Source organism: Glossina fuscipes, unplaced genomic scaffold, assembly GCF_014805625.2.
Source record: "Glossina fuscipes isolate IAEA_lab_2018 unplaced genomic scaffold, Yale_Gfus_2 1, whole genome shotgun sequence".
Taxonomy (NCBI): domain Eukaryota; kingdom Metazoa; phylum Arthropoda; class Insecta; order Diptera; family Glossinidae; genus Glossina; species Glossina fuscipes.
This window is the reverse complement of record NW_023998415.1, coordinates 37,265,049-37,277,918: the sequence shown is the minus strand read 5'-3', so window position 1 is coordinate 37,277,918 and position 12,870 is coordinate 37,265,049. Positions and strand designations below refer to the sequence as shown.

Genomic DNA, 12,870 nt, shown 5'->3' with positions numbered 1-12,870 from the left:
CACACACACACACACACACACACACACACACACACACACACACACACGCACGCACAACACACACACACACACACACACACACACACACACACACACATGCACGCACACACACAACACACACACACACGCGCACGCACAAGTCATTGGCGAGGCATTAAACAAACGAATAGGTAAAAAAATTGCGTCTATCCCAAATGATTTTCGGTGCGTAGCATATATGAAATTTTACAAATTCAGTTAAGTTGGCTCGATACATAGTAAAATGTTTTATATTATTTTCGTTCTTGCTTAACTAATATTAATTATCATCTCGGCCATTATGGCTTTCTCGTAATGTTTAATCTCAATTAACAAAGAGGATGTAACTCGACGCGATAGCCTATCAATATATATATATATATATATATATATATATTTGTGTAAAATTCCCGTAAATTCATGTTCATTATATTCATCGTTCATTAAATGAAAAATTGTGAAAAATAACGAGCAACAAGGAAAGAAAACGATAAATGTCCAAATAATGAGCGCAAAATACAAATAATTGCGATCATCAATAAAACTTGTTTCTCGCTCTCTAGCTTTAAGTATAATCAACTAATTTGTTTACAAATTTATAATAAACACCTATATATATATATAACCAATACATACATATAAATCTCTCTTGTTAACATTTATATTTAAGCATAAGGAGAAACTGATTTAAACTAAGAGCAGCAAAGACTCTAAAAGTAAGGGAAGGTTAAATTTTTGATAGATTACATCTATCTGCATGCAAGCCTGGTGGCGTGGCAATTACTAAATTATTGAAATTATTTACGAATTTTGTGTCTTTGTGGCATTTATGTTTTCACCATTTTGTAACGTACCTAGAAGACAATTAATTGAAAATTTAATAAACAAAAAAAAAAAAAAAATTCGGATAATTTTTAGCTTTCTCGTAAAACACTCTGTCGAAAATTGAAAGAGTTTAGTTGAGAGTCCTCGAACTGGATCTTAAATTTGATTTTGCCGATAATTATTAAGAAGATTCATACAAAAATAAAGAATGGTATCGAAAACAGTTGAGTTGTTTCTCACCAAGCCATCGTTGCCCACTCATATAAAAACTAATATTTAAGGCAAAGACAGTAAATCAAATAAATAATCGATGCGGGTGCAGCTCTTGCAATGAAAGATTTTAAGAGTGGTATTTGGTAATTGCATTCAAATTAGGTGGAATTTTATGTCGGTCTTGTATAATCACTGTATCCCGAAGTGGAATGCACTCATGAATTGTTGAATAAAAATGCATAAAAATTTGCACAAGTCAGTCAGTCAGTCAGTTAGTCAGTCAGTGTGATATTGATTCCATTCCATAAATCCTCTCAATAGTAAATGTTGTGGTAAAAATTGGACTCTTAACAGATAAAATTTAAGTTGTGAAGCGTTTAGGGTCGAAAAAAAAGTTCAAAACAACTTGTCATGTAAATCAAGAGACAGGAGCGAGTATTTACTTTATTATTCATTTAAAAAATTAAATGTAAGCAAAAATGTGCAAATAAACGCTAACGAAGCTAATAGATGCTACCCCTACCTTGCGATGATTGTACACATTAAATCTTCCTTTTATTACTTCCTTTACGTTCTTTGCTACTTTCTATTTAATGTTTACGTAAAAACAACTTTTTGTTTTTATGGTTTTATAATTGGTTTCTTTCTATCTCTTAGTTAATGAGAAAATTTTTCGTTACCATGGCGAGTATACCAATATGATTTTTCCATCGAGTGTACATAGAAAATATCAAGTCCTTATATGAGCAATTTTAAATCTAAAACTTCAGTAACCATAACGATTAAAAAATAAAGAAGTAATTCTGTTATTTTTACATATCTATATGTATATATATATTCGTCGTTGGTTTTTTTTTTTTTTTTTTTTTTTTTTTTTTTTTTTTTGATTTGGAACAATCTACCAGCAGTGAGCTTTCTAGTGATGCCTAACGTTTTCACTTTTAAATCGGCACGTGCATGGATAACTCCTTCCCTCCTTCCATTCATCACATCATTGAGTTATAGACTTAGTGTGTCTCCCAAGCGATTGGAAGAACAAAATGTGCCGAAGCGATTTTGTGTCAGGTGTAAGACTCAAGTTTAAGCGAACTTTACATTTAATAAATGTTTCACGCACTTTCAGCTTACGAGTGTTGTAGGCGCTATTACTTAGTTAATTACTTGTTTTTGTTTTTTATTTGACTTTTAACACCAAGTAATACTAAGCATGCCTGGATGGATACATGCACAAAATGTCAGAGGAAATAATAGATGCAAATAATAGATGATTTAGTTGAAATGTAATCTGCCGCTTGTGCGCCTCAAAACATTTCTCGTCGTTTATCGGCCATCAATTATTTGAAATTATTTACAGAAACTTGCTGGAGACTTTCAATTTCAGATTTACTCTTCTTTGACTGACTTAATGCTCCGTATATAAAAAAAGATTTCCGATAGCTGACATAAAAGCTCTTTCGTCTTATGTAAATCTTTTCTTTTTTTTTTTTTCAGTTCAGAAAGCCTTCAGTTGATGTATTCACCTGATTTTTTCCCTTTAATTCATATTATTTTCCCTTTTGCCCGTCAATGCATCTTTCTTTCCTATGCTTTTTCGTAATGTTTGCGTCATAACAAAGTGAAAACAATCTTTTTCCCCTTTTTTTTTTTTTTGCTTTCTCGCCTTTTCGATTTTTCGCTTTAATAAACGACAGCAATGACGTTGATTTAATTTACAAATTAAATTGCAATTTCAGTTTATTTGCTCATGATTTACTTTACAGTTGTTTAGATGAGAGGGAATAGAAAGAAACATACGTACATATATACATATCTTTTATATATATTCATGGTTAGCTTACCTCAATAAAAGTTCTCATACGCATCACACAACTGGGCAAATTGAGGCAAACAAATACCGTTGACACAATTAATAGCATTTTTGTTACCTTCTGTTGTGACGAATTTGTAAATTTATTTCGTTCTATGAAAAAATATATATATATGCAAAAGAAATGAATAAAAAGGTAGAACAATCTTTAATAATTTAAAAGAAAATTAAAGTTACACACACATATATATATACATATATATATATATATATATATATACCCAATTTGTAATTAAATTATAAACTTATATGGGTATCCTTTGGTTTTTGCATGTTACAAAAAGATAGAAACAAACAGGTAAGGCAAGGCCTGCCCTGCCCATCAAGTATCCTACACTTTCTCTAACTTATAATATGAAATGTTGTGTAATCACGTGAAGATTTCATTTCCATCGAAACTTTTGTATGAAAAATGCACTCGCAAGTAGACAGTAACACCAAACATCTAGACTTATCTACCACGCCCACTAACAAAGTTTCGCGTGTGTGTTCATTTTTTTAAAACGTTCGCAAAAACCTAAAAAAAAAGATAACAATATAAAACTTTTAGAAACCCCCCCCCCAAAAATGCATACATTTTTAATCAGCATTCAATTGTGAATTGTTTTAAGTATGTCTGTCTGCCTGTCCGTCAATAATAATTTCTGTGGTAAGCATTACACTGGCCGCAAATATTACGCTAAAGGGGGTTAGTATATTGAAAAAAGATCAAATCAGTCAAAGGACATGTCCGCAGTACAATATAGTCCTTGTTTTCACAAATAAAAGCCAATTAATTTTTTGGTCATTACTTATAAACTGCAAGAACTAAAGCTATTAACAAGTTGAGCGCTTATATTCTATGGATAATCCAAGACAACAAACATAAAAATCAATCAATAGGATAAAGATTTATTTTTCTAGATCATACGTTCACTAAAATATTTCGGAAATTGCTATCAGCAGATTGAAAAAAAAAAAAATAAAATAAATAAAAGGCATAGAAACACATCAGAGCGAATAACAGACCGGCATGCCTAAGTCGATTTCGAAAATTGTTGCAATAAGAAGTGAATCCATTCATTTTTCTTTCTCCGAGTTTAGCATTCATTCGCACAACTTTAACGAACGCTGTGCTAAAAGTGGTAATCGATTCAAAGAAATATGAAATATAATATGTTCATTAAAAACTCATTCATCATCATCATCATCATCATCATCATCATCATCATATTGCGAAATCGGTATTTCAGATTCGTATCCTCTTGTCAAGGAACCAAGAATGCTATAATATTGCTATTAAATGGCCAATTGGAATAAGTTAGATCTCTATTAAATGATAGAGTTCATCATATCGTTTTAGAGAAATGATGCAAGACTCGAAGCAATTGGCGGAAGGGTGGATCTTTCTCCAAAACAAAAACTTTCTCCCAGCAATGTTTAACAAATACAAATATAAAAAAAGAAAAAGAGAAATTATTTAACTATAAACGCACTTCATTTGTCCTTGAAACAATTAAGTCCGAAGTTAAGAAGAAGACATAATTGTGCTAATAAAAGTCCGTGAAATAATCCAGAATATCGATAGAATTTAAATGTTTTGATTGCATCACTTGTCTCCCGACTCGATTTAAATGATTTCATGGACCAGAGTTACAGTTATTGTGCTGCCCCCTCCCCCCACTAATAATGAGGCCGAGTAATGAAAAGTTATGAAAATTAGTCATGATAGAGTGCGTATGTTATTGGAGACTTAGTTAATACAGGTGCAAGTAAGCTTTTCAATTAATTTGATTGTGTGCTTACCATGTTATTTAGGAGGTAACACTATCTAACCTACCTTGACGTTTGCTAAAATTGCTGCTACTACTGCCTTCCCGGCTTTCAAATATTAGATTCGTAGTAACTCGTTGTTGTTCTGGTTCGTCATGAAAACGATGCTGTTGTTGTTGTTGTTTTCGTTGTTGATATCGTTGATTCTCTTCATGGTTTAACTTTGTTACTCTATTGTGTGTATTGAAGTGTAAACATAACGATTTCTGTCGTTTTAATGACGCCGGTATACGGTATGTTGCCATCGTCTGCGAAGCATTTAAAATACACGATGGATTTGTTAAAGTCACTTCCCTCAGAGCTGTAGTTGTTGTTGTTGTTGTTGCTTCTGTTGTTTTGCTTCCTGTTGTTAGCTGTTGAGATTTTCTATTCGATAAGAAAATATATTGAAATATTTTATTGAGTTTTATATTCATATTTGTGCATATACGCGAGCTTATATACTTGAAAAGTTTTGCATTGAAATTCCAATTATTTGCTAAACTCATTGAGGTTGAAAAACGATTGTCATATGCTACTACACCTAACGTATATTAAAACTTAAGCTTTATAAACTTTATTTTTGTATTTTTTGGTATATGTGGTTCAATACTTCAAGTTTTTTTTTTTTTTTTTTTTTTTTTTTTTTTTTTTTGTTGTTTCAATAGAAATCTTTGTTTAACGAATCTTTCTATATAGTGACATACTAAGAAACGGTTAACTATATATTTTGAACTTTGTCTGTCATCTTAGACTTTCACAAATAAGCCGAAACAATTCATAGGTCAACGATGGGATTATGTGTCGATACGAATTTACCAAAATTAATGATCGGTAAGTTAGCTTTTGTTAAAGCATTAGTTTGATAGGCGACGCATATGTTTCCGTGAGTCTAAAATCGTTTTGTCATAAAATGGGAAATAATCAAAGAATCATCGAACAATTCTCACATGAGATCCATTTCTCATATGAGTTTCGAGAAATGCATTGATTCGCTTGGAATGTTCGCTTTGTGTAACGGTTCACATAATTGTGACTTGTGACTTGTCACATGTTTTCGCCTTTTGAAAGAGAAAATCCAAAACAGACGCATCCCACACCACATTAAAGATAACTATCATTATCTCATCATTTCAACTTTCACACTTAGCTTATGGGTATTTCACATATACTTTCATATACTGACTGAGTGGAAAAACTAATGCAAAAGACAACTTTTAGATTTATGCCATGGGATTGGATTGCATGTAACACAGTATAAAATTATTTTTTAAAAGTGTATTTACTCTTTTCATATCATGCCAGTTCATCTGCATGTATAAACATATTCAACTATTTTACATATATATTACTCGTATGTATGAATTAAGCTGATAACAAAGCTGCAAAGCATGTAAAGGACATGTTTCAATAAAAAACCACACACAGTTATGACATTACAATTAATATTAAAAAAATATTAAGAGATTATGATTAATAAATGATATTTGGTGTCCTATATCGGCCCATATTATATTGACACGCATTGAAAAAGTGCGACCACGTTTGTCGACAATTTCCATGCATTTCTATGTTTGTTTAAAAAAAGGGAAAAAATTTCTAAAAAAAATTTGGGTCTATTTTGTAATTTTGCTACGAAATGTTTTGCTCGCTCAATGGCAAAGATGTACCTCTGCTCTGATCGATCAGTCATCAAATTCGGAAAATCAAAAAAAAAAAACTGGCGCATTGAGATTGCTAAGGTAATACTTAACGACCCATACAAATTGTCGATAAAAAATGTTAATTGATCGAAAAAATATCAGAAGGAGTTGCATTGGGTTTATTAAACTTTGATTTGAAATATAAAAATTTTTTGGTAGGAAAAACGATATCAAGCTTTCACGTCATATATAAAAAACTTTTCAATTTAAGTCAAGGCAAAGTCAAGGCATTTTCCAAAATTAGAAACAATTTCAATGTTCATAGTCAGATCAAGCCAATCATTAGATACTCCACACATAACTCTGCAACGACTGGAATCAACAAAGCCTAGAGTCACATGACGAGCGATTACATGAGTGGCATAAAGCTAATGGCTTTTTAATAGGTTTTTCGTTTCGATACCAATTCATTAAATTTCGTAGCGAAACATTTCGAAAATTTTGAACAATGATTCAGAAAATGATTTTGTATTTCAAGGCGCGCCTGCCCACAACCCCCAGTGATGTCGAATATAAAAAATCAATTTTGCCCTAATAAGCACTATACACTTATATCATTGATTTATATTTTAAAGCTTGAAGGAGATGCGATTAAAAAGATCTCCTTCTGTTGATTATTGTATTGAAATTAAAGAAAGAGAAAAACAGAATACAATTTACTTTCTTGACATAGTTAGTGATCTTCTGACATGTGCGAATTTACATACGGTCCAACCGGTAAATACATTCAAAATCGCAATCACGACAAATGGTACTGCGTACACAACGATAGTATCCCAATAATTAAGCAACAGTATGTAACCCTGAAAAGAAAATCGAAAGCATTTATTTAAAAACTTTTATTGATTCTATCTAAAAAAAAAAAAAAAAAAAGTTAAAAACAAAAACAAATACGAAAATAAAATTCGGCCGGGATCGAATCTTTTATACCCATCAACGCTTACTCCAAAAACAAAAAAAGACAAAAGAAGTAAAAGAGGAAAATTCTCATGCTCCATAATAATGGAGTGGGCGCGTTCGATTTCTACTATTTTCAAAATAAAAGTTTTCGTTATAGAGGCGTGTGGGTGTTGTGAGCGTGTCCTTTGAAAAGTTTAGATCAATTACAAATTCTTTTGCAAATTTTTAGGCGATCTCTTCACTTTCGCCAACGGGAAAATGTTTGCCAAAAATACTACAAAGTTGCGTCAACAGACCAGATGGACAGACGAACAGGCGGCCATTTTTAAGTGCATTCCAAATTTGATATTGGCCAAGAATTTCTATACTTTGTAGAGGCCTTGAAGCTTGTTTCTTCGCGTCATAAAGGTATTGAAAAAACAATTAAATTTTGATACATTATAATATTGAATAGGCGTGGTCAATTTTTTCTATTTTTGTGTACAAATGCTACAGTATCATCCATAGAAAATATGTTCACATTTTTGTACATTTATTTGCTATAGTCTATGAGTAAAATGAGCAAAATCCAATTTTTCATTCCCTTTGCAAAACAAAGGTGTTCTCAGTTTCCGTGGTACTGCGGGCGTATCCTTCGAGTGATTTAGCCCATTTTCAATACGAACCTTGCGTGCAAGAACTTCCACTGTCGCTAGCAAATTTGAAATCGTTCGCTTCATTTTTGCTGCCGTGAGAATGTTTATAACAAGCGGACATACGGACATACGGACATAATTAAATCGATTTAGAATTTGATGCTGATCAAGAATAAGTATACTTTGTGGGGTTTCTGATGCTTCCTTCGGGGCGTCGCAAACGTATTGACAAAATGAATATACCCCTAATCCTTTGGTGATGCGTATAAAGCTAACGATAATAATTATAGCAATAAAGTTTTAAACGTTTAACGTTTAATGTCACTTATTTTCTTTGTGATCCGCGTCAAACGAAATCAATTAATTAATTATGTTTTTTTTTTTCTTTTTTAATAGTCCAACTATTATTAAACCAGAATACAGCATTCTTCACTATTCTTCGTTCTTTGGAAATTGTTAATTTTTTGGCCTAATGAACGAAAACAAACACTCAAACAATTCAATTTCACATTTAATAATGACCAGCTGAGCCTGTAGTGAACGGAGATGCAATGCATTTGCAGCATTGCTTCGTGTGAGCAAATTAAATTATTTGAAATTTGAAACGTAGAGGGACGGACTCGCACAACCCCCGCAAGCGTCTTCGACAAAGATTTTTATTTTAAAAATAGATGAAATCAACTGCGCTCACTTCATGTTATAAAGCATAAGAGTTTTCTTCCTTTACTTCTTTTCTCCTTTTTTGTGGTAAATTTGGGGAGATGGGAGATGGGAGGATTCGATCCCTATCGAATTTAATTTTTTTACTTGTTTCTATTATCAAATTTCAATTTAAAATAATGGGTATCGTAGCCAAATTCTTTTTGCCGTCTACCCAGTATTCTCAGTATGCATGTGTGAGAAAACAGTTTCAAAACAAACGTGCGGTTTTCATATACATATAAGTAGTTAAGTAGTTAAGCTATGCCATATAGCTAATATAATGTTTCTTATTTGCCTAATTTTTCGCTTCGATATTATGGGGTATATATAGTTGCACCCATGAAAGGGTAAAATGCGTACATATACGCTTATACAAATACATGATTATATCTGTGATTAAAACGACAGCTCTTATCCGATCGATTATGCAAGCTTCTAAGCCATCGTAATGTCGCTAACTTGGTTAGAAGCGCATTTTGCCATTGCTAGAGGATAGCGGTTAACAATGCATTTTGCGAACGTAAACATATACTTGGAAATAATTAATAACGAAAATTGTAAAAAGGAGCAAGCAATACAATATGTTCTTGTTGTTGTATGTAAAATTCGTGTAAAGTAAATATATTGGGAACGGAATCATTTTTCTCGTATCAGTTTCGGAACATTGCAGTGCAACAATGATTGAATATTTTATTATAACAATGAGGATAGCAAAAACGGAGAAAATGATTATATACAGCATTGGCCGAATCATTTAACACGCATCATCAGCTTCCTATACTCTCTCTAACGTGTTCTGTAATCAATGACGTAATGTTATCACTTATCGTATATCAATGAGCGCAAAGAGACGCTTTATCGACGAATGAAGACAAAGCAATGCTTGATTATGTTATAAGCAAAATGATTGTAACGTATAGTTAACAAAGTTAATAAATTTAACATATTTTCTTTTCTACTATGAATAAATTATTTCAATAATAAATAATGAATATTCATGAGGGATAAGAAAGAGTTATCCAAGAATAGAGGCATGATGCAGTTTCATGCTCATGGCCCAAATTCATGTTGTTGTCAAAACGTTTGCAATAATCAGAGGGGGGAGCTGCAGAGATCGCACCAAGTCAATGCACGCATTTCTAGCCGATTTAAGCATAACAGTCTATGCGTGTGCACAATGTCTGCGGTGTACATTCTTCCAGTCGCCGAAATGAAGCTATCTCGGATCCAAATTTGTCAAAAGAGAATTGAAACTGAGCTGAACTGGTTAGGGGACACACCCTTTTTTAAGCTAACAGTGATGGCTATAAAAAGATCCGTCATAGCCAAGTATAAGAAAAGAAGTGTTCGAATAAAACATTGGCTCTTAGGTTTTTCGTTGTTTTTTATGGGAATTTTTAGATTGAATTCATTGCATACGGGTTATGAATAGTGTATGGCTTTCGTTCGGCATGGCAACTTCCTTCAACAAGGATATCTTTGAAATGAAAATAATATCAACAAGAGAAAAAAGACAAAAAAATTAATTGAATTGAATTATTTGAAATTTATCTGTGCAAATGTCTGCACATTATAATTTTTTTTGTTTAACATTTGAAAAATTTAATTGGATTTTGATAGAATTGAAGAAAAAGAACATTTTCTAATTTACTAATGGGAGTTGACTTTTGTTCGAGAACAACGCCTTTCGAAAATAATTTTTAAATGAGACCAGTTTTTCTTTACTTGGGTCGGCCTCCCTTACGAATGAATGCTTTATTTAGCTACGGGTAAATTATTTTTCTTAACTAAGTCACATTTAATATGACGACTGACTGCACTCTATTTTTTCAACTGCCATGAATTAAACGTGAACTACTGTGCATTCGATACGTTTATCGTGCAGATGGATGCCTTTAATTACAGCAAAAGTAATTGAAAATTAAAACTAAGAGATAAGTCGAAATGCCGACATTTTGGTGGTTATAAGGGACATATCTTCACAGGCAGGGTGGCCTAAATGAAGTAACTAAAGTCTTCACAGAAAAAAAAAAAAAAAAAAAAAAACTATATTGAATATAAGCGATAATACCTCGAAGAATAAATCTATCTGCTCGCAAATTCATCTTGTTTCATTCTTAGGCTCTCGCCTGGCCTGGTATTGCACATTTTCATTGTTGTCATAATCTAAATGGCTTCGAGTACGAAGTATGTACATAAAGAGTCAACGCAATTTCCAACAGATCCTAATAAAATGAATTGGATGGGAATCATTTTACATGCACTCTCCATATAAAGTCATATGTTGAAGAAGTAGGTTAAAAGAAATAGTATTTATAGCATTTAATAGCATTTATTTAATAATCATCCTTGTCCACCTATAACATTTTAATTTGTTTCCCTCCGTTTAAGGGGAGAAGTATTTAATTGTATTAGTATTGTTTGCGATGAGATCGATACAAAAGCTATCGGTATTCAAATTGTAGACTGAACTATTTACCTATTAAATACGACCCACTATTACTAGTAATCTGATTACTTTATTATTGCCCTATACATAATATTGGACACTATTCACTAACAAGAAATCTTTCAATATTTTTATTTTTTTTATTTTTGCCACGCCTAATGTAAAATATAAAAAAGATAAGAAAAAAGTCAAAAGTAATTATTTAATGCTTTCGGATGTCTGTGTTTGCAATGAAAATCACTGCAATTGAACATTGAAATCACCCGCAATGTAAACGCCAAACATCTATTTACACAATCTAAACTTTTTTTTTAAGCGAGATCTGTGCATAAGGGCGACGAGAAAATTTCTTCTCAAATATTAATTTACTTAACGCTACCCCTTACATTAAGGGTATAATTCCACGTGTTATGCCTTACATCACCTGTGATATCAAATTATATGTATTATGTTTGTGCCACCAGAAGACGCTTAAGACAAGCCCGTCTTTTAGAATCATTTTCTAAATCAGACTCAGCTTTCCAATCGATTTAAGTTTCACTTTTTGCGTCTCCGTCCGTCCGTCTTATTTTCTCCTTCTTCTTTGATGAAATCTGGTGCACGGGCATATTTTGGTCCACGGACGAATCAAAGTATTTCGGATCGAATCATTTTTTGTTCGTTGTATGAATAACTATATAAGATGACGTAGAGTATTTAATGGTGGGCCGTGAGCCATCATAGTGTTTTCTACACTGTTTTTTATTGCACTTCGGCCACTATAAAATTTAAGAAATCCTTTATTACATATGTAATTCATTTACTTTACTGTGTTGATCACGTTCAACATGGAGGGCTGATGATTTTAGTAAATGTATTGTAAAAATCTTGTTCACTTTGCGATTATCTTTATAGCCATCACTGTAAGATGGGGGTGCACTCATTTTGCTTTTTTGCTATAATGTATGCAAGACCCAAAAGGAAGCTTCAGAGACTCTATAAAGTAGATATATGCTTGATCAGCGTGAAATTGGGAGTTGATTTAGCCATATATGTCCGTCTGTATCATGGGTGTTGCTGGCACTCTCCTGCTCGCAAAAATGGATATATCGACTTCAAATTTGTTAGAAACATTTGAAGTTTCAGCACGCAAGTTGGTATTAAAAATGGGTCAAATTGGTGAAAGCAAAAGCGTACAGTGAAGCATCAATTGAACGCAATCCGGTTTTTTTAAACAAAAATTTTTAGATTTTTACTCGTTACGCGAAAATGATTATGGTTAGAAAGTCGACCGAAATCCCCTAAAATATACACATAATTCTCTTTTTACACGATACATGCATACATGCTCAAAAATTCGTGTAAAAAAAGAAAATTATTTTTGTTAAATCAAATTTTGCTTAAATAAAATTCATATGAAAAGAGAATTAAGTATATTTAAAACTATGAAAATATATCAGTTATTTATTTAATTACATAAGTGTGTAACTGTATTTAACTCATAGTCAGTAGATCTTTTTGTGTTGATGTCGAAACTAATTAAATCCCATGCACAAATGTGATTTGTACTCTAAGGCACATATGCGTGCATTGCAAGTATAAATAATTCCTATGCAGTAGTATTAGTCAAGTGGGAACATTACTACGAAGTACGACAATAAATAAATGCTTATTACGTAGGTCTTGCAACTTTAGTCAATGACTTTTTATCTTGATTGCAATTTTGGCATATATTTTAATGTACGTCAAGTTACCTTTAAAAGATTTTCTCATAAATAAACTTGTAAG

General features: G+C 32.2%; 2 protein-coding genes across 8 annotated transcripts in view; one reads left to right on the top strand and one right to left on the bottom strand.

Annotated features, from left to right (window-relative positions):
- Positions 1–12,870, top strand: part of LOC119631536 (protein furry) — a 110,912-nt gene that overhangs the window by 61,141 nt on the left and 36,901 nt on the right. The gene's annotated exons all lie outside the window — the stretch shown is intronic.
- The window catches only part of LOC119631537, a 31,937-nt gene that overhangs the window by 15,042 nt on the left and 4,025 nt on the right, over positions 1–12,870 (bottom strand). The window contains exons 2-4 of the mRNA XM_038023846.1: positions 7,078–7,220; positions 4,743–5,101; positions 2,895–3,016 (exon numbers count right to left, since the gene is read on the bottom strand). Of these exons, the coding sequence (XP_037879774.1) occupies positions 2,895–3,016; positions 4,743–5,101; positions 7,078–7,220 (624 nt within the window). The remainder of the gene's footprint in view (positions 1–2,894; positions 3,017–4,742; positions 5,102–7,077; positions 7,221–12,870) is intronic.